Source organism: Bactrocera neohumeralis, chromosome 3, assembly GCF_024586455.1.
Source record: "Bactrocera neohumeralis isolate Rockhampton chromosome 3, APGP_CSIRO_Bneo_wtdbg2-racon-allhic-juicebox.fasta_v2, whole genome shotgun sequence".
Taxonomy (NCBI): Eukaryota; Metazoa; Arthropoda; class Insecta; order Diptera; family Tephritidae; genus Bactrocera; species Bactrocera neohumeralis.
In genome coordinates this window covers 18,875,648-18,898,024 of record NC_065920.1, presented here as the reverse complement: position 1 = coordinate 18,898,024, position 22,377 = coordinate 18,875,648, and the positions used below count along the sequence as shown (strand labels likewise).

Sequence of the window (22,377 nt, the reverse complement as noted above, 5' to 3'; positions counted from 1 at the left end):
ATCCTTCACCAGTTGAAGAGGGCGAAGATCGTCCAGAACGATGCATGTCTTTAACGATCTCTCGACCGTCTTTAAAGACTTTGTACCACACTTAGGTTTTTGATAAAACTGAATCACCGTCAGATTTTTCCAACATTTGCAAAGATTCCGCACACGAAATTTGGTTAGAAATACAAAATTTGAGACAAATTCTTTTTTCGGTATTTTTATTCATTGTAAAAATCGCAACGCACTACTCTCTGCCGAGTTAAGCAACAACAAAAAACTGGTGAACAGATCGCGCTTATATTTGGTGTATTAATTAAGGACAGTTCTGTCAACTTAGCAAAATACATTTCATTCATTTACCCGGGGAATTTAATTATAATTTCCGTGCGCTTTTTTGTCACAATGTATAATATATGTATGTAACATAGCATGTAAACGCTCCTAGGGCTATAAAATGCCTTATAGCAAAACTGGATTACTTAGAAAGCACATACATAATTTTATACATAAATATGGTTTGCCACTTGACTTTTGTTTTCCTTTGAAAATAGAATACCTACACACGTACTACATAAGGTAATTTTATACGCCAACTTTCGCGTTTCAATTTTCGTCATTTTTTTCTCACATTGCTTTCTAATTTTATTTATTGGCTTATGTTAACATTGCCGCTCCCCAAAATTCACAATTTACAAATTACAATGTCACAAATTCACAGCACGCAAATATGAACGCTTGTACATTACAGAATTACGTATATAAAATGTATGTATATACTTCACTTTTTACAAATGCATGTATAAGTACGAGCTCACTTAATAGCTTCCGCGACCGGAAACACTGCGACACAGTTGACTACTACCACCGAATTTTCGATTGCGCCCACAACACTCACGCGTCACATAATACTATTAAAATAATCTTCAATTTCAAGCGCTGTTAACTTTGCGGCCAACTTGTTTGCTGCTGCGCCAAAGAAAGCCAATAAACTAGAGTGGGCGCGAACGCGCGGTATTTGACCTATTATCGCGTACCCTTGCAAATGGGAATGTGTGCCAAATTAAACCAACTCTATATTTTCCATGCGCTATGTTGAGCACGTTAAAATGCACGCCATACAACGAGTGTAAGTGTATTCTCAACCGAATGCGGCCAACAACTGCAACATACTCGTATATGGTAAATATGTACATACATATGTATGTATATATGTATTTGCAATGCTCCTTACAAAGATTTGTGCTTTTGTTTTGTACTTTTATGCTCAGAAATGTACGAAGCTTCACAGCACTATGTCATCCAGCCAAACTCCAAATTCACCATTTTTTTTCACTTTAATATCTCATGTCTTTATGCACAATTACTTTGCTGAAATTGCAAAAAATCAAATGATTTCCAATCAGCAGTATTTATTTGCCGTTGCACATAACTGTTCAAATCTCACACTTTGTATTATTACAAATGTCAAAAAGTAACGCGATGCACTTTTACAACACTGACACTGTGTTTACACTTGCTTCATTATTTTATTCGGCAAGCATAATTAGCTTGCCAAATAAATAATATATAAGCACACATGTACATACATATTTCCTAATATTTTTACCTATGTATCTACCACACAGTTATCACTTTCCTACCAACAAAATTTTAAATTTCCAAAACAATTTTAAGTTCCTTTTTATTCCGAGTTTTTGAACTGTCCTCCAGCGCGATGCAACTGCAACTGAATTTATCCTACTCGTTATATGTCCGTGTTGGCCTAGTCTACCAGTTTGATTTGGCCTCCATCGTTTCGAGTAATCGGCTCGAGCGCACATGCAAGTTGACCGAATTTTTATTCCACTGCGCAGTGGAAATAATTTCTATTGCATTTCCTTCAAATGCACAAACACGCTCAGCAGCCTTCATATGTGTATGTGTACACTGGCTTGCATGTGCTATTTTCTGAATGATTACACTTATTTGTGTTGTTGCAAGCCCCTCTTAGACGATTCGGCATCTGTCGTTAGTTGGGGGTTCGGTACTCTTTTGATTTTTCACAGCGGCAGCAATGCTGTTATATCTCAATGAACTCGCCATTTAGAGAGAAATATACATACATATTTATATATACATACATATATTTGTATGGAGCATATACATATGTATGTACATCAGCTGCACCTTTGGCTTGCGGAAGTTCAATGCACTACTGTCCACCACCCTCTCGGACAGTATTTAAAGGTGTGAGTTAAATTTTGATAATGTGTGTCATATATGTATACCCTTCTGGTTAGATTTTATGGTATGGCACATTATGTGAATTATATATAAGTACAGCTAAACTACTTCCGTTTGATTGAGCAGCAAATATGCTCCTAAAAGTATGTTACTTATTTGTAATTAGAGAACCGTACCAAGTGTTTTCTTCTTAAGCAGACCGTCTTCAATCAAATAAGAAGTGAAGCCATATATCATTTTAGAATTAAAAAGAAAAATTATTTAAACTTGAAGTGTTTTATAAAAACGTATGTATGTATATTATTTATTTATTTATCGAAATTTGTTAAAAATTATTGCCCACGTTGCGTTATCCGAAAAAATTTCTTGATCTGATCCCTATAGCATATCGCTGCCAATCAAGCTGGCCTTCAAAATCAAGTTCTTGTATGGATAACTTTTTTATTTGAGAAAATCGTTTTTTCATGTAATTTTAAAAATTTCTCTTTTTTAACCTTTAAAATGTAATTAAAAATCTATACTTCTATTAATTATGTTATTTTTATTTAATTTGATAAATTTACTTTAATTAATTATCATAACTGAAGATTTTTGCATATTCTTTTATTATTATACTTCGTTTCATCCCATTGTGTTTCTTGAGTACAAAAATTAATAACTCATTCCAATAGGATGGCAACTACTCATTGCATTGTCAAAAGTGAAAGAGCAATTGGTAGCAACGAGTAAGTAGTGCTATCTCCTTTGCACAAATACATTTCGAATTCAACGGACATGCCAGCCGGTTTTTGGATATAGAGAGTGCCAGTGTTTACTTGTCACGTCAGCTTAGTACTTTTTACTCGCCCTAACTGCGTTTTTGTTGTTTCTTATTGTGGAAAAGTTGGAAAACTGGTTTTGGCCACTACTTATAATAAGAAAAAAAAATTTGTCGCGCATATGAGTCATTATATGCTTCTAAGAATCTTATGGATACAATAACGTACGCATTTATTTGAAAATGCGAGCAATGGAAATATAAAAATTAATAAAAATGATATTGAATTTAATTGATTGACGCATTATATATCTCCAATTATTCAAGATTTGGTTATAATGTTAATGAGTTTTATGCAGCATTTTATGCGGCGTATGTTCCAATGCTATTTTTTGTGTTTAAAATCATACTTTTACTATGTGTGCCCTATGTCATTGATCAGCTGTGGCATATTCCTACAGCTGCTGTCAGTACTAAGCACTTGTTGACGGCTACCTTTAACTACTATTTTGCAATCGTCTACTACACTTTCACGACAGCATCACAAAATGTGTATCTCACACACTGAACAAAACTCGTGCGAAAAATTTCTCCCTCAGTTTTCTTGCTGCTTCCACAAGCGATAGTTTGCTGTGTTGTCAAAATTGTGATTTTTTTTAAATAGAGGCTAACATAAAAAACCTGTCTGAAGTAAATTTAGTATTTCTTTATGAACAAAAGTTGTCAAACACGAAGTGTTTTCAGCAAGCAGAAAGACTGCGAAGTGAGTAGAAAGTGTGTGAGATCATCAACCGGTGAAGGGACAATTAGAAAACCCCAAACGAAAAGGTGAGTACTTACCTATCACTTTTTTTTTTGCGTAAAATTCGCCGACAATTATCTAACAATGCGTTTTATCCTTAATAAATCCATACTAAGAAATGTCTGCAGTAGACGCTTTAAAATCGTGTTGTGTGATTTGAATTGAAAATGATAGCTCAATATTTCACTAAAAGAAAGTATTTTATTGAACAATTGCGGATTCCGATGGCTTCTCCACCATCTCAGTTGACGTCTCCGGTTGGATATTAACTTTTTCCTTTTTGGCGCAATTGCATTGATTGACTAATGTGCGAGTGCAACGGGACGATTATAACATGCATATGAACAAAGCCATTTGTACTAAAGAGCGAGCGAGTGCGTAGATTATTGAACATCTTTTGTTTGATGAGGTTCCAGTGTTGATGCTTCTCTTGAGGAATCTGTAGGTAGAAAATGTCTATTGCCTAAGTAATCTGGCTATTGAGTTATTAACCCGCTCTTACCTGTTGGTCTTCTCGACTAACTAATCGGGATTTTTCTCAATTTTGCTATGCGTCGTACTTCTTACCATATCTCAATGGTTCTTTACAATGTTGTAAGGTTGTGTATACGTACGCAGTTGTTAAAAGAAATGTACACACAGGCATATATGTATAAAAATTGAATCATTGCGCGACAGCGTTGGTGGAAACTATCACCTTCATTTTCAAATTTGTGGCTGGCAATTAAATTTGCCTCTGAGAATACCAAGCAAGTTCAAGAAACGTGTTTTTAAGCCTTGATTAGTTTGTGAAGTGATGGGGTGAAGTAACCTATAAAGCAGCAGAAAACCAGGTACGCGCGCTTTGAATATTGAATTATTCAATTCAAGTAAAAAGTAAAATGTGGTGCACGTAATTATTTTAGTTATACCAAAAACACTCCAGTTAATATAAAGTGTATACCATTTTAAATATTAACTATATGTTATTCAAAAGTACTGTTTGAGAATACAATATTTAAATATGTCTTGATTTGTATCTGATATGCGCTAAAACATTCACAGAATTCTGTAGTGATTTTGATAATTTTATACACCGGTCAAATACTCTCATTCCGCATTCTAGACATCAATAAACATCAAAAGTTCTCATTTTCATTACACATTCGGAATTGTATCTGACGAATGTATCTTTAATTAAATAGCAATTGCTTTGGTGTCTTTGGGTCTGTGTGTGTGTATGCTTTCACATGTACACATGTATACATGTTCCCACAAATTAAATCGGCTTGAAGTTGCCTTGAATATGCCTCCGGTAATAGTTCTGAGCCGTTGGGCTGCTGGTCGTCGTTTCAGTGTCAATGGCATTTACATTTTGTATGGAAACGTTGAGGCTCATTGTACTCATTTCTTCTTCAATGTATCTTATTTTAATACGCTTTTTTTTGTAAATTGCTTTTGCCAGAACCTCTTTACTGGTTTTACATACACAAATCTGTATGTGCTACATATGAACACTTTTTTAGTAATTCTATTTGTACAATTTCATTAATGTATCTTTCGTTTTCGTGGTTACTGATATTCTCAATGTAAAACCTCATCAATGTGGCATGTTTTTTCAATATGTGTACATACCAATGTGGATTTTTTAACATTTTCAAGAACGGGTTGATCAACCTTATTTGCATTTTTCCTTATTCCGTGCTTTTTCACGCACTTTCGTAATTTTTAATCAGTTTGTGAAAGAATTGTCAATTGATTTGTCGTTTCTAGTAGCTCGAGAAACAACGGTCGTGAAAACGTGTAGGTGGTGATGGATTTGAATAGTCGACGAGATAGTCGATTTAAACTCGGCACAAATTGTGAAATTATAATATTTAAGGTTTCATAAAAATTTATCTTATATTAAAAATTAACATTTGAAATATATGTATCAATTAATATGAAATAAAGTTGTGAAAACCTATTTGGAAATAGATAATTCTAAGTGTTTAAAATTTCAATTCCTAAAAATATATGTGAATAATATAGTAAATAGGTATGATATTTTGCATTATTAAATTAATAAAGTGTCAAATATTTTAATTAACTATATTCATAATTTTAAAACATAAAAAATGTTTTTAAGTAATTTTAGAGATTACGAGTCAATTTCCTACACGTCCTTATGAAATAAAGTACAGTGTTGCTGTGTTTCACCAGTGTTGCTTCAAAACGCACGCAAATCTTTTGTTGTGAAACAACGAATGAGCGAACGAAAACGTGCAAAGAATAGCAGACATTTTGATTTAATTTTTTTTGTTTTTCGTATCGGTATTTAGTTGCAAATTTCATATGTAATTTTTCGCGTTTTGAAATTACTTATATTTTGTTTTTAAATTAAGTGCGCACAATTTAATGTTGGTGATTTCGACAATTTCGAAAAAATACCTGGACGCAGCCTTTTAGCAAAATAAAGAAGCCGTAAGTGAATGTATGTATGTTTGTTCATATGTTGTTAAGTCGTATATGCAGTGAAATTAAAAAGTGCAATTTCGGAAGTAATAGAAAATGTAAACGCAACTTCTTGATAAGAATAATTATTAATAATTATCTATGAAGAGGTTATTGCACTTACTGAGCTATGTGGTAATATTTTTACACATGAATTGACACGCTAAAATTTTGCTTGCGTTACATGTTTTACCACATTTTCTTATTTCATTGGATTTACAATCTTTTATTTAAAGAATATGTACATTTATTAACAAATTTTAATTTGCAGAAGTTGTATGCAATAAAAGTTGGTGCGAAAATATTATAAGAAACTCAATTAAACATGTCTTGGGTGCCATCAACTGACTTTGAAGAGGAAATTGTTGATTCACAACCGGGACATAATTTTATTTTTGGTCAACTGTGTGAACCAACACAACAAACTTTTTATCCACGTCCCAAAGAACATTTGGAGTTTGTAGCACAACAGAAATTTGCGAAAAATAAACGTGAAAACACTTTAACAAACTCTCAAAATCATAAATTGAATCTTATTGCAAGAGTGCAGCGTATTGCTGGTACTAAACCGTTGGGTGAACAACCGACCATCAATGATTGGGATGACAATGACAATGTAGAACGCGAAGCGATCGCTTTGATGAGACATGTTGGTCTCGGGCCTAGTTTGGAGCAACCATTAGACGAAGTCCGCACCATAGCCACACATCCCATAACGGAGGAGATCAAAATAAATAGAAATGGTCGCAAACATATGCCAGTATTTTTTGATGAGAAATTTTTTGAATTAAAACCGCGTGTTTCCCCATCGTCGTCATCTTCTGGCAACAATAGTCCTGTAATTGAAGATGCTGCGACTAACCTTAATGATTCCTGCGCGTCACAGAAGAGCAGCAGCAACGCCACATCAAGTGAATTAGCGCATGAACGATCTTCTGATACCCTTAATAGTGGATTTGAGAGTGCAATTGATATTGTAGGTGATGAGGAGAGTTTTGAGACTGCACGAGGAAGTGATAAGGAATACAGACCGCAAAATTGGAGAGGAGATGAAGTAGAAAAAACTACACAAAATTGGCGCAGCAATGACACATTTATTAAGAGTCAATCATGGAGGAGTACGAAAACAACATACGCAAATAGAAATGGAATTAATAGAGAAAGCCAAAATAATGTATGTAATTGGCGTTCTTCAGCCGATAAACCAAGTAGTAAAGAGAAGAGAATTCAAAAGAAGCCACCTTTATTATGTTCACCCAAAGAATTGTATGAAAAGAAACGTCAAATGATTTAAAAACCGCAGAAAACACAAAACTCAGCATAAATATAATTTTATAAGTGGTTAAAAATTAAAAACAAATTCTAGCAAAATTTGATTGATTACTTGTACAAATATTCATTTTTAATTGGCAATTGTGAAAAATACATTGTTTTAACTGTAGATTTTAAATAAATTAACAGTACTTGAAATTTTTATGGTAAAAATTACATGAAGAAATATCTTGGAGTGAACGTCTATAATATTATAACTGCCAAAAGTTATAGGCGTCATTTATAAGAAACTTATAACGGGTTTAAACAGTGTTAGATCGTGATATAAACATAACAGAACTAACTTCTTGAAAAGGGTACAAAAAAATGTAAAATTTAACTTTATATGAAGTGAAGATACTACATATTTGATTGAAGAGTTAACATTCAAAAGCATGTGTTCCATTATATTTAACCATCATCAAGGAATTTATTGATTTATGATGAAAAGATTTATGATGATGTCTAAAACTGTTAATTTTGAAGATATTTTAAATTTGCCAATAATAAGTAATTTGGGAGGTTCGGTTAATATATCAGGAACTGTATACCGGTATCCATACATATTAGAGGCATAACTCTTTTTTTGACTCTCTTATGCCCGGTTTCACAGTCCATACTTAAGTTGTGCCCAAATAAAACCTTAGCTAAGCATTGTTGCAGACTGAGGAATCGTTTGCGTTTCACAGTCAATGCTTAATCTCTATAAAATTTTAATATGATATATGGCAACGTTATGGGCAACATATGTTTTACGAATATCATCCATAAAAATATGTTTGAAATTTAAATTATAACAGCCAATAGATTAATTTGCGAGGAAAGTTATATGGAAAATAGATGAAAACACCGAATTTCACTGTTAAATATACCAATTACTCTAAAATAGAGTATATATTTCAAACGTATACACACGTACATTGCGAATAATATATTTTTATATAATAATAATAAAAATATAATTTTTATTAATAATAAGGAACCGCTAAAAGACCTGTCTATATGTATAGTTTGATAAATATAAATGTATATGCCAGTAATATACATATACAAGTATAACACAAATGACAAATATTTGTCCAAGTGAGATCCATCGATTCAAACCTAGGACCTAATATACATACATAAGTTGTCCTCGGAAAACGACATTACTATTGCAATACGTACATAATATTCTTTAGTCAAATGTAGTATCTTTAATACTGATTGAGACAAACCATATTTTACCCATGCATTTTATCTGTACATCTTGAACATAGTTATTTGAAGGCTATTGTTTTTTAGCAAAGTATCTAGACCCTGCATGAGGCAGAGCGCAAGTTAATTGTCATTGAAGTCATCTAACGGGAGGTCCAAGAAACAAGTTGTTTCGATAGATCTATAGGGAGTTGGTTTAATGGGGCATTTTGTGGTTGTTGTAACTGTAGAAGATATTCCTGGAATAATTTTGAAGAATACTGTCGAACTTACAATCCTTAGAAGGATAAAAATCTAGGCAAGTTTATATTACGTACGCCAAAATATCGTGAGAACGGTTTAAAAAGGCATGTAAAGAGGTGGTTAGATAGATAGATAGATAGTAAAGATTGAGGTATTGTACTGCGACCTATGGTCTATTATGCCCTCCTCTATATCACATATGGTTACCAAGGTCCAGCATCTTGAAAAATTTCAGGACCCTGCTGGGCGCGACTGAGGTGATGTGATCCCTGTCCACGTAGATGGAACTTGGGCGTTTAGCCTGCTTTTGCAAATTGCTGGGCAATCAAGAATCAGGTGTTCTGAGGTTTCTTTTTCCATGTCGCAGAAACGGCAGTTTGCGCAGATATTATGCTTATGTTGGACAACTGCTTCCTGGGTCTGCATTGCCCTGTATAGAGCGCGACAAGTAGTCTCTCCCCACTCTCTCCTCCGTGCGGAGCAGCTCCTTAAGAGTGTGGGACCAAAGAAAGGTGGTTTGTGTCATGCGGGAATTCATTGCAACTACAAAAAAAGTTCGGTATGTCGGGGTCTACTCTGGATAAGTAGAAGTCTAACTTAATCTAGTATTTGGAACGATGTGAGAGGGTCACAATTGAACATAGTTCCGTTCCCATTTTCAATCGTTCTATATCAACTATCTGATAAAAGTAGTGTTTGAAATTTTCTATGTCTATTGAAAAAGTACAACATCTAATTTATAATGTCTAAAAATAAATTACTTTTCCTATAAGTATTATACTAAAAGCGAAAAAAAAAATCTGAACGAACGATTTTATTATACATATTTAAATGCTCAGCTCAGATGTCCACAAAAAGGTGAAAATCAAAAATTGAATCTTAACAGTGTTAATATTTCTGTTCACAAAAGTACCTATTTTCAAAAACGTCAAATTACTCTAATTTATTGGTGTTTGTACAAAAATCAAGGTCCAAATTGATCTTAGAATATCTCAAAAACATAACACCAATAAATTTTTTTCTAGAATACTTTAAGTTAAGTTAGTAGACTTTGAAATTTATCGTTGCTGTAATTTCATATTATTTTGTACATTAATACATTCTTCGAATATTTTTAAGTTTATTTTGTATTAAGAAAATAAATATTTGAATTACACACACAATTTATTCTTATGTAGTTTGTATTGATTAAATCCATATGTATATATAAAAGGAAGGCTGGTCCATTTACATATTTCCGAGATATTATGGCCGAAATAAATGAGTAATTTGGGTTTAACGTATCCAGTAGACTTGTATGAAAGCGTCTCAATGATGCTCAATTGTTTGGACGAATGAGTTAAAAAACCATTGTTGTCTAAAAGAAACGGTGGACCTTTGTAAAAGAACATTTTGAAAATAACGTAAAATTTCGGAAAAAACTACTTTGGAACGATGAAATCAAGTTGAATCGTATTGGATTCAGTGGCAAACAAATAGTCCATTGCACCAGGTGTCAGGCATATAACACCACATACACGAAAAAACCGTAAAGCACGGCGATAGTAGTGTGATGGTCTGGGAAACTTCTTTCAGAGACGATATTGTAACATTGGTGAGGGTAAATGGTAAAATGGACCAATTTTCATACTTCAACATCCTCCAAAATACTATAGAAGCATTCGCATAACTCCAGATACACCAGAGAAACCGTTAAACTGGTCCTTTTGTTGGTAGCCAAAAGAAATATACGAGAGTGGCTGAACTTAGTAAAATAACGTAAAATTTGGAGCGATGAAACAAATTAGAATCGCATTGAATCCATCGACTCAGGTGTCAGGTATATGACAGCAGAAACACCAGAAAAACCTTTAAACACGATGGACTGGGGAATGTTTTCCATGATGGTAGATTTTCATACTTCAATATTCTCAAAAATTCAATGGAACCATTCGCGTTCGAATCACCTCAGATTTTTATCGATGACAATGATTCAAGGCACGCAGTTGAAAATGTGAAAAATTGACTCACTGCAGAAACTATTGACGTCCTCGCCTGGCCAGCGCAGTCCCGATGTAAATCTCATTAAAATTATTGGAGCGATGATAAGTTGCAGATTGCTGAAAACAATATTGAAAAATGTTGAAATACTTTGCACTGACTGAGTTTGCCCCGACGACGCCAAGCAATTGAAAAATTGTGGACACACTACAAAATATTAACGTTGCGAGTGATTAAAAGCAAAAACACTTAAAAGATTTCTTATAAATTTTCTTAAATTCCGCTGAAACGGCTTACTGTGTTATTTCTATGTTCAGACCAAAATTTAAAACTCAATAATTTCTTTTTAAAATAAACTATTGATAAAATTTTTTTTTAAATTTTTAAAAAATTTTGTTTTTTAATTTTTTTTTTAATTTTTTTTTAAATTTTTGAATTTTTTTTAAATTTTATTTTAAATTTTTCTTTTAATTTTTGTACATACATATGTAACTCCTCAATTTATGCTATGCTTATGAAAAATTTAAATTTTGTTACATGTTCAAAGTGTGCTATTTCTTTGTACATGACTGTACGATTAACGGTAACACACTTGTTTTGAAAACTCTCTCTCCTCTGAACGACTATACAAGTATGTTTTACAAAAAGCTTTGTTTTTGGAAGTATGTATATTTCGACATTAGCGGCCGTTATTGTGTTAAATTTCATATTTTTAAGGAAAATTTAAACATTCCTTTTATTTTCAAATACATACATACATATACAGATTTTCCAACTGCGCGCTATTGTTACTCATTCACTTTTGTTTTGTTCGTTTTTTTTGGTTGGTTAGCGTGCATTTTGTGCGCTGCGTGCATTAACCCCAGAAAATGGAGCTTTTCATGTTACGTATACCACATAGTGGCCACAAGTAGAAAGAAAGGAAGTGAGTAAAAAAATATATTAAATGTGCATTTACATACATACATGTTTAGTATAATATATGTACATATAGTATGTATGTACATATGTATGTATGTATGTATCACATACATCACTTTGTATACATATGTATATTTACACAACTTGGAATGTGTATGCATTATGCCCGAGAAAAAATTCATATAAAATTGAATTATATAACTTTATTTGTTGCATTTCTATTTAATTTCATTTACGCTGCGGATTCGTCAGTTTGTCAACAGAAAAAAGATAACCTTGTTGGATTGTGGAGAATGCAGCAAGAAGCAAATAAATTTAAAGAAGATTAAAATGCAAAAAGGGAAACAGTGAAAGAATCCTTTAAAATAAGAAAAATGCAAGTCAAATAAATGAAAAATATTATGAACAAAAATGAAGGGAGAAATGATATCTGAAAAAATTTATTTTTCGGCGAAATGTAAAGGAAGGACTATGGCACTTTACTAACAATTACATATATTGGGTCATTCACTAAGTAATTTCGTGAAGCAATTTAAACACGTTTTTTTATTTAGGGGTTTCATATAGTCTCGACAAAGTTATAACGAAGCGAAAACTCAGAATTGTAACTGCGTAAACTCATTTTTGTATGTAATAACGATGCGTTATCACAAGTTATAAGTCCCCAAATTGTGTAAGACATTATATGAAACTGGCCAAAAAACTGGTTCAAGGTTTTTGAAGTCCTTGTTTGAGATGAAGGTTCTCCCATCCAAAATATTTATGATAAAATGGAAAAAGTAATAGTCCGAAGGTGCAAAGTCTGGAGAATATGGTAGACGTGGTAGCTGCAAAAACTTTTGGCGAGTCATCAAAGTTGTATGAGGTCTCTCTTTATCTTCTACAAGGAGGTCTATAGATCAATTTTGACCTCTTCTGTTTGAGTGCATCGCTCAATTTGTCCAGCTGATCACAATACACTTCAGACATAATCGTGGTATTGTCGGGCCAAAGCTCAAAATAAACGATTCTTTTGAAATCTCATCGAAGAGACAAAATAACCTTTTTTTGGTGCCTATCGGTCTTGTTGTTGTGGTAGCGGCAGAATTTTGCCGAGTTGACAGTCCTTGGCTGGATAAAAATCCGGGACCATTCCGGTTACGTAGACCCGACTGTTGTGGGAACGGCTAACGGCCTTCGAAGTCGTTTGTTCTGGTTCTTTCTTGTTAGACCATGATCTCTTGCCTTTAACATTCTTGTAAACATCCCAAATTTTCATCGCCAGTAACAATGCGCTTCAAAAATGTATTCTTTTTTGAGGTTTGATAAGCAAATCAAAGTCGTCAATGCGACGAAACATATTTCTAGCTTCGAAATTAATCCTAGATATTATGTGAGCGGTCGCATTCGACAAATATAGAGCATCCTCTACATCGAAATTGCCGGGACGAAACTATTTTTGACATTAGCTATTTCTTAAATAATGAGGTACTAGCCCGCGGTACAGACAGACCTGTCCATGGTATAATGAGACTCAAAACGACTCTACCCACCTCGCCTGTTGATAGCGGTAACATCCGATGTCTCTTGCGGAAACATTGAATCAAAATTTATACTAATATCCTGACGTTCATGTTTCAGATGAAGTTTTTGGTAACAAGTGGCATTCAGTATCGATATAAAGGGTTTTACAATAGGGATAATATGATTTCTAAGTGTCGTTTCGGCCATTTGTAATATATCATGATCCGTAATTTTCATTGTATTCAGCAATATTTACAATTTCATCATGAAAAGATATACCAAGAACAACGGCAACAAACAATTCAACACCGCTCGATCATACTCCTCTCTTACTTTATTATACTAATTGCATAAAAATGTCTCTTTTATGAATTTACTTTCAATTTTCATATTCGCTAGACTTTTGAGTACATTTTATCATTTGGTTCGTTGGGTTATCCTGTTATTTTGAAGTCAAATCTATTATATTTTTTATTTTTTTCTACTCTGCACTGCTTGTATGCAGCCTTATTCCTCTTAACGAGCTCGCCAAACGGCGAATTGTCAAAGGTTGACTGCATTAACCGCTCTCGACTCGAACGACCGACCAACCGACCGTCTGTCTGCAGCACAGCTGCTGCAAAAGCACCTTTAACTCTCCAAGCGGCCACGTTGAGTTTGCTGGAGCCGAACGTAATAGAATATATAGCCATGTCTGTAACATTGATGAAGCTCATGATGATGATCAACAACATTATGCCGTTGTTATTGAAGCTATTGCCGCATTGAACCGACTGCAAAGCAGATATTGTAAAGTGGGAAGCAATCACGCAGCAACGTTTAAATAAAGCACAGGTGGTAAAGGGAGTCGTCCCCAAGCCATGGCAGGTTGGATGCTCTAAAACCGTTTTCGGCTGCAAAAACAAAAAAAAAAACAAAAAACGAAAGCAAAATAAGCTGAAAATTCGCCCAAAAGCGCAGCGAGAGCATAAACTTGTGAGAGCAAAGTCGCATAGGTGGATGTTTAAGATGCTCATGAGGACAATACAAAGCCAAGGTATGTTGGCTGTGGTTGGAGAAGTTGACATTGTTCATTGTTGCTGTACATACAGTACATTAGTATCAAATGGAGACTTCGTTGCTACTGCTGCTTGCTAATAATGTTCTTCCTGTGCTTAAAAATATAGAATAGTTGTTGGTAGATACCTAAGGTGGTGTAGGAAACGTAAACGACACGAATTGATGACGGCGACGGCGACCTGCGATGACTCCCGACCGACAATATGACACGACGACAAGAGCAAAACGAACGTCAAGCAGATTCGCGAACTTGCTAGAGAAGCTGCTGAGCTGTGTATGCGTATGTGCCTTTGGAGAAGTGGAAGTGGAGCTTGCTGGCTGCAAGCTGCGCAGCCTTTTCAGCGGTCGACAGCACACGCACACAACTGCAATGATTACAAAGGCTGTGCTTTTAATACAGCTTTGCCTGCCATACCTATGAGGCTGGCTGGATGGCTGTTTTGCAGCGCTGGCTGGACCCCAATAGTGAGACAGCGGCTGCCGCTGCTGCTGATGCTGCTGCCTGCTTATATGACTGCCTTTACCTTTTTGCCTGATGTGCCTGGCTTGCGATTCGGTCGATTGGTTGGTTGGTTGGCTGTTTAGTTCCTTGCTCGTTTGCTCGTATGTCTGCTCATTCGCCTGTTCGTGCGGTCGCCGACTCTCGACAGTGTGACGGTAAACGAAGATGATGATGCGGAACGCAGTTTTCGTTTTGCGGCAGTTGGCGGTTTTGCAGTTTAACTTTGGCACTTGCTCGTTACGAAAGGAATCGGTATCATCTTAAATTTCCATTTTTTTCCAACATTAGCAAATTTTGCTTGCTGCTTGCTTATCTCCTTGGCCTGTTGGCTGGATTTTCAAAACCGTTGTGCTAGTGTAGTTTGGCTTTTTGCACGCGTCGTGCTTGCTTTCAGACAATACTTACCGACTGATGAGACTTGAGCGTGGTGATTAAAACAAGAAAAAAAAAACGATATTTTGTGGTGTAGATACCTACCAACAACAACAGTAGATGAAATACAAAATGGTACACTTTTCGGTGTTAAGTTTAGTTTTTTTCGCTTTTCGTAGTGTCGAAGTTGTACCGTTGCGTGGACAGACTTTGTGGTCGGAAAGAAATTATAAGACTTGAGCAAAACCACACGATTAATAAACTGTTAAATTATGTGGAAAAACGGTGACATTAGCTGGGAAAGTTAATAACGGTACATAATTTTTGCGCAAAAACAGATAATTTTCGGCGTAATGGAGCAAAGCCGGTGGTTATTTAATTGGCACCCGAAACACGTAAGTCGTATTGTATGCCTAAACTAAAAAAAAAACAACAATTCGAATTTTATATTATATTGTAATAATATTATTACCCGTTATATATTACATTACAAATTCGTACAATTTTCCAAATTAGTTTTTATGTACTCATAAATGAGACTTATTGTTTGCGACAGAAATCTGTACGAACACATTTCGAGGATACACGCCCTATGGCGGCGGCGGCGGCGCTCTTATGCACCTTATACATACATATGTGCACATACATACATACATACACACATACAAACAGGTACAGAAAGGCATATAACGATGCTTCTATGTATGTATGTATGTATGTACACACGCGCGTAACACGCAAACACAAACACTCGCACATATTAATACCCTTCACCTTTTCCTTACCTTAATTGAAAGCATTCCAAAAAAAGCGTATAAAGTATTGTTGAAGATTAAAAAGGATATCATACCCTCAGCAACAGCCGCGACAAGCAACCAGCAATGTGTCCGTTGCAACGGAAGACAGACGAAAAAAACTTGTATTGCTGGAATTTCCACTTTGGCAATTTTTTTTTTTTTTTTGGTTTGCGTCTTCTTCGATATGCACCTATTCCTATCTATATAAAAGTTCCATTCCACGGACAGACGAACGTCTTTCCTGCAGTAAAGCAGTCACAGCGTTAAATTCACAAGCAAAAAAAGGAATTAAAAACTAAAAAAAAAAACAATAAAAGGTTGAAAAATAGATGCCGACAAGTTCAAGTCTTCGCGGCGGCGAAAAAACACGTTAAATTGAAATGTGCCTCGAAACTGCACAGCAATAAAGCAAGCAGCTAGCAGCTAGCAAAACGAAAACTTGTATTGGCTTTGCTACCTTGCAGGCGATTGCCAATGCCATGTCGCCGTTGCTGCTGCTGTTGCTGCATGTGGCGCGTTGCTGCGTCTAAAAATGCACTTTTTCCGCGCTGTGCAGGCGCTTTGTGCCGGCGACTGTTGCTATGCCTGCAATACACTGCATCAATGTTTGTTGCTACAGCGGCGGATGCTGTTGTCGTCCGTCTCATACAACAATTCAAAACGAGATTGCTCCCAATCAACTGCCACCAAACTGTAGCTCAGCCAAAGCGGTAGTTGTAGGCCGGCATTTTAAGCCGACCAACAACCAACCGGCCATTGAACATTACGTGTCCACTGACTGCGCCTTACATTCACTCACACTTATGTATGTATGTACATATGTATATATGCAGTTTGTAGTGTTGTATTGATGTTGTTGGCATACCTTTATGCTTGCAAGGCGTTTGCCGGCGCTTTTGCGTGCATTGCTGCCTTAGCTTTCTTATAGATCAAGTAATTTTAGCCAAGAGCAAACGCAACGAAATGCATCTTTCCGGCGCACTGCGCTTTTTCGCGATTTAATTTTTTTCGCCGATACATACATATGTACATAGATGCAACCGTGTGCGCGCGCTTTTTAACGACCTTTTCGGCTTCATTGGCTTCTTTTGGAATGACCGGGAATGCCAGTTATTGCTAGTGATTTCGAAACGTGTTGGCATCAGTTGTGTATGTTTGTTCATGCAGTCGTCATATTTTCCACATATTGACTAGGCTTTTTATACATACATATGTGCAAGTAACTCGCATTCCAAATTTATTTTTAGATATTAAGGCAGCAACTATTATTATATTCTGTATTAATAGCCATGATTTGATCGCAAATAAACGGACATTTCTATTTCAGTTAACGTTTATTAATTGAATTGGTTTGGGTGTGTTAAATGACTGGCTCTGTTTAATAAACGTGTGCGTTAATAGCATTCATATTAACCAGCTGTTTTTGTAAATAATGAAATAAAAAATATTTCTATTTGGTATATTATGTTTGTTGCATAATTAAATTAATTAAATGAATTATTATTTTAAATTATTAATTAATTTATTAATTGTTATTATGTTTTTTTTTAATTAAATAATTTACCGAACTGACATTGTAAAAGAGTCTAAAAAAAATTAGTTAGTAAGTGATGTATAAAATACTTGAGCAAACTGCTGCATTGCAAAATAATTGGTGATTTATTGTAAAGTTCGTACAATTTTGATACAAATATTGCAAAAAAATTCATTCCGCATATTTTTTTGGTAATTTATATTAAAATTAACCCGACTTAATCTGTGATCGTTGCTTTTTCTGCAGAATTTTTGACAGTCTAAGAATAAGAAAATTTCTTAAGAGGATCAGCTCAGGACTTCTGACGAAAAAAGTCGCTAGTATAAAAAGTTTTATGCTTTTTAACTTAATGTAAACGGTCACTAAAGTTTTAAACGCGTTTTTCGCGAAACACTGTTATAAGATTCGGAGAGATTTCTTTTAAGGGATCGTTTCATTGTGAAATTTTCAAAAAAAAAAATCGATTTTTTTTGGGATTCTCGGATAGTATAATGTAATAAACATTCTGTCAAATTTTGAATTCGAAATTAAAATTTCTTGTAGAAAGGGAACGGAGTGAGGAACAGAGCGACTCCAATTCTCATTCTCATAAGAAAAGTTTTGACGATATCTAGTTCCAATCTGGAGAGAAAATTTTTAACGTCATTCTCTATCGCTCTTTGAAAGCTTTTTTTTTAATCTTCATATTTTTTTTATAAAAAACTGTCGAAAAAAGGACCAAATTTGATATTTTTGTTTAAATCGGCGCCATTTTATCAATTTTCAAAAAAAAAAAACTCTTCATACCGTGATAGCGGACCGATTAGTTCATTTCAACATTAAAAAATTCACGAAAATCAGTGACTTTTCGGAGGTTCAGACTGAGACGATCCCTTAAACGGCAGGACCGATCGACTTGAGCTTTTCGCACGTTCTTCTTAAACATATTTGTCAGGTAATGTTCAAAGGAATAAGGTTTTCGAAAATAATTTCTCACAAATCTCTATTTTTTTGACTAGCCGCCATTTTGTCGAAAATCAAAATTTTGCCTAGTCCTTCGATTATTTCGTCCTATGTACATATATTAATTTATTGTAAAAACAAATTATTTTGGTTATTGAATTTGACTTAATTTTAAGCGGAAAACTTTTCCTCACCACCACAAACCTTTTTTTTTGTAGGTTTTTGTGGAGATAGGCTCTGGGATCAAGGGAATTCGAAATTGCCGATTATTAATCTACATAAAATTTTGTTAATATACTTTCTTTTTATTTATTTATGGTCTCTTCAGAAAAAAATCGTTTTTTTATTGATAGTCGATACATACTATAAAAGATATAGTTCTTTTTTCTAAATTTTTAAATAGTATTAAAAAATTCATTTTAAGAACAGAAAAGCTGGCAAATATAAGATATAAGATGACACTTTTTCAATTCAATTGACTTTAAATTTGCAGGCTTTGTGCGTTTAATATCCAGTAATATCCTTAAACCAACATATATTTGTGTGTGTATGTACGTATGTCTGTACATCTAAAACAACTAAAACAACCATTTAGCTTTTGCGCACGTTGCTGTATAGCCAAATTCGAGCCTACACTCCGCTATACACACATACTCGCACCATTATGCGATGCCTCTACATCAGGCTCTGCAATGCTTAATGGCTGACCGGCTGTCGTTTGCAGCTAGCAGCAGCAGCAGCATCAGTCAGCCAAAGGCAACAAGGCACTAGACGCAACAGAATGGCTGAAGGAGCATTCTTTAAGTGCTATAACTTCGCACTGTTGAATGTGTAAACGAATGTGCAAGTGGAAAGAAGAGTACACAATGCAGAAGGTTATGGCAGGAGGACAGCAGCCGAAATCGACCAAAGCAAATGAAAGATAGGGCGAAATTTAATAGTGCTCGCATATGTATGTAAGTATATTGGTGGCCTGTTGAACGTGCGTGCAATGCGAGTGCTTTTGTGAGTGAGCGAAGGTTCTACCAAAAAGCTTGAGGGCGGCAATACTTGGTGGTGGAAGCTGTGCTGTGTGCATGTATGTATATATGTATATGTGTGTGTGGAACAATAGCACGCAAACAGCGCGCAATGTCATTATCTTCTCCAGCGTTTGGTAACTGCGCTACCTTTGTAGAGCGCAAAGGCAGTCGGAGGCAAAGAATTAAGCAAAAAAAAAAAAAAAAGAAAACGCCAAGTAAAAGAAGAGTCAAGCCAACACAATGGCAAGCAAGCGACTTGTAGTAGCAACAACAATTTTTAATATGTACTTCATTGTCAGCAGCATCAGATCGGACAGGCGACTTCAATGAAATGTAAGCAAAAAAAAAACTAAATTTTTGCACATTCTTTCTTGACCACATTTTCGTTGCTCCATTGGCCCGTTCAGTGTTCGATATCAACGAAAAATAAATTCGAAAAAAAATATGCTTAGTAACAATTATTTTAAACTAAGCCTACGCAGTCAGACCAAACCAGACCGCTGCTGTGTGAGTTTAGCTGATCAGTCTGTTTGTTGTTGCGCTGTGAACTACAAGCTGTGCGAGAAATGAAAATGGCAAACAAATATATTTCGAGTGAAACTTAATGTGGTGACATTACTTTTGCAGTCAAGCAGTCGCACTGCACAGCCAGCCTCCAAGCCGCTTATGCTTATGCTCTCTGTCTATAAAATATCAACTTTCTTGGGTCGTCAGCACCCTCCGTAGCCCATTACGCCGTCACTTCAATTTATCACACTGCACGCCTGCCAGCAATAGAGTTCATTTCTCTTTCGACTCCCTCACTCACTGCTCCACACTATTCTATTTAAAACGTTATCTCACTGCCGCACTATTTTCGTATAGATTTGTCTCTATATAAAAAATAATGCCTATACATTATATAGTTCTGGTTACTTCTGAGCGTTACGAAGACAGTAAAGGTCGCAAATGAGTTGTAGAGAAGGTGAAAAAATAAGTTTGTGTTGTGTCTTTCTATGTACATATGTATGTGCCTATGCGTGTGTGTGGGTTGGCAAAGACCGTCAACGGCTTCGCAGCCAAACATAACCGAAAAAAATGTTAAGCTCGTTTTTTGCGCAAATTCGTATGCTTTTGCATAATTTTAATTTTTTTTACTTTTTTAAACTTAAATATACCTCATTTGTTATATAGATTTGTGCGCTGCTCGCGCTTATGGTAAACTCGAATTCGTAGCACGAAGTGGTAAACTCCTCGGGCGCACTTTTTTTTAATTTGATTCCAACTATGCTCCTCTCAGTGTGTATTGCTCTCGTTCACTATGCTTATGCGCCCACACATATTCTTTTTGGTTTTTTTTTTGTTGGCTGCATTAGCATGAGTTGCCGGTTTGGTCTCCTGTGAGCTGATATGAGCTGCTGCGGCGCATGCGTTTGCCTAGACCGCGCGCGTAGTGAGTGTTGCTGCAGTGGAGCTGCTGCTTTTGCTGCTACTCGGGGCCAGTCTGCTGATACAAATGTGTAAAGTGAACCATGACCATGCCAAAGAATGAAAAATTACAGCACAGCACAGTACGAATCGCAATCAAGCGAGCAGGAACTACGCAATGCTTGCCATGACAGCAGCCACAGCCATTGCCAAGCAGTCAATGCTGGCACAAGTTACAGTGAAATCTCCAAAAATATTGCAAATAAAGGAAATTGTATTTTTTTCCATTGTTCTTGCTCTTGGCAATTTTGCTCCGGGTTAGTTCGCCAATTTTTACGATTACTTTTTTATACAAATGTTTGCATGTATGTAGACACCGGACTCCTAGTACATTGCCCCAGCGCCCAATTTTCATGATTGGAAAATAGTTGTCTACTGCTTCGAGCTCCCCATTTTATGGTATTACCGCCAGGAATTGTTGTGTTGGTGCGCATACACGTATGCAAGGTGTTTAACGTGGCCGATACTTATGTTCCTCTTTGCTTTTGCTGGCATATTTTTTTTTGCCCGCCATTTATATTCGTACATAAATCTAGAAATCAGGTTTTTGAGTATTTTTTTGTCGTTACGTGCTTAAAATAGAATTCAGTCATCGAAGATTAATCGCATGTAGCGGCTGGGTTAATAATTTAATCTACATACATGGAAGTGTGGCGCAGAAGGTAGAGTTCGTTTTTGCGAAATTTGTAAGTTGAAATATTTTCGCATCAGAAAGTAGAAAAAATAAAATAAGTTTATTTCTTATATTATTGAGCGTAATTTACTTTTTAGTTTTTCAATTTCTTATGCTTATTAAACAAAGCCTAAATGTTTACTTTTTTCTTACACTTATTAAACGAACTGCTTAAAAATAATATAAATTGAAGCATAATTTAAATTATATTTGTGTTAGAAAAATATAAATACTCCCCTTGTATTGTATTTACTAGGTTTTTAATTCAATTTCATTGAAAAATTGTGGTCGAGCTTGAATCAAAAAAAAAAAAATAATAATACTGAAAAAGGAGTAATCTCGCAGCGTACAAAAAAGGCAAGAGCATACATTAAATTTATTTAATTAAACAAAATTTGACGTTGGTGGGGTGTTGGTGGGAGCTCAAGATATTTTCAAGTGTGATCGTGTTAGCATTTTTGTTTTCGAATGTTTCAATGTTTGTTATCTGTTTCGAATAAAATGTCTTTTCGCATTGCTGATTGTCGACCACTGATGATAAAAAAGTCAACTTCGGAGCTATAATACCCTTTACAGGTGCTTTTCTTTATTATGGTAAAGAAAGGTAAGGTA

At 35.2% G+C, this 22,377-nt stretch overlaps 2 protein-coding genes across 4 annotated transcripts in view; both read left to right on the top strand.

Annotated features, from left to right (window-relative positions):
* Positions 1 to 3,569: 3,569 nt before the first annotated feature.
* Positions 3,570 to 22,377, top strand: part of LOC126753585 (serine/threonine-protein kinase grp) — a 44,260-nt gene continuing 25,452 nt past the window's right edge. The window contains exon 1 of the mRNA XM_050465135.1: positions 3,570 to 3,796. The gene's annotated coding sequence lies outside the window, so the exon portion shown is untranslated. The remainder of the gene's footprint in view (positions 3,797 to 22,377) is intronic.
* LOC126753587 (uncharacterized) lies at positions 5,984 to 10,160 on the top strand. Of its 3 annotated transcripts, none has more exons than XM_050465139.1 (2): positions 5,984 to 6,212; positions 6,514 to 10,160. In XM_050465139.1, the coding sequence occupies exon 2, from the start codon at positions 6,568 to 6,570 to the stop codon at positions 7,534 to 7,536; it is 969 nt and encodes a 322-aa protein (XP_050321096.1). In that variant the 5' UTR covers positions 5,984 to 6,212; positions 6,514 to 6,567; the 3' UTR covers positions 7,537 to 10,160. The 3 variants fall into 3 exon arrangements, with proteins under 3 accessions (XP_050321096.1, XP_050321097.1, XP_050321095.1); XM_050465140.1 differs by having other exon boundaries at positions 5,984 to 6,226; XM_050465138.1 differs by having other exon boundaries at positions 5,985 to 6,222.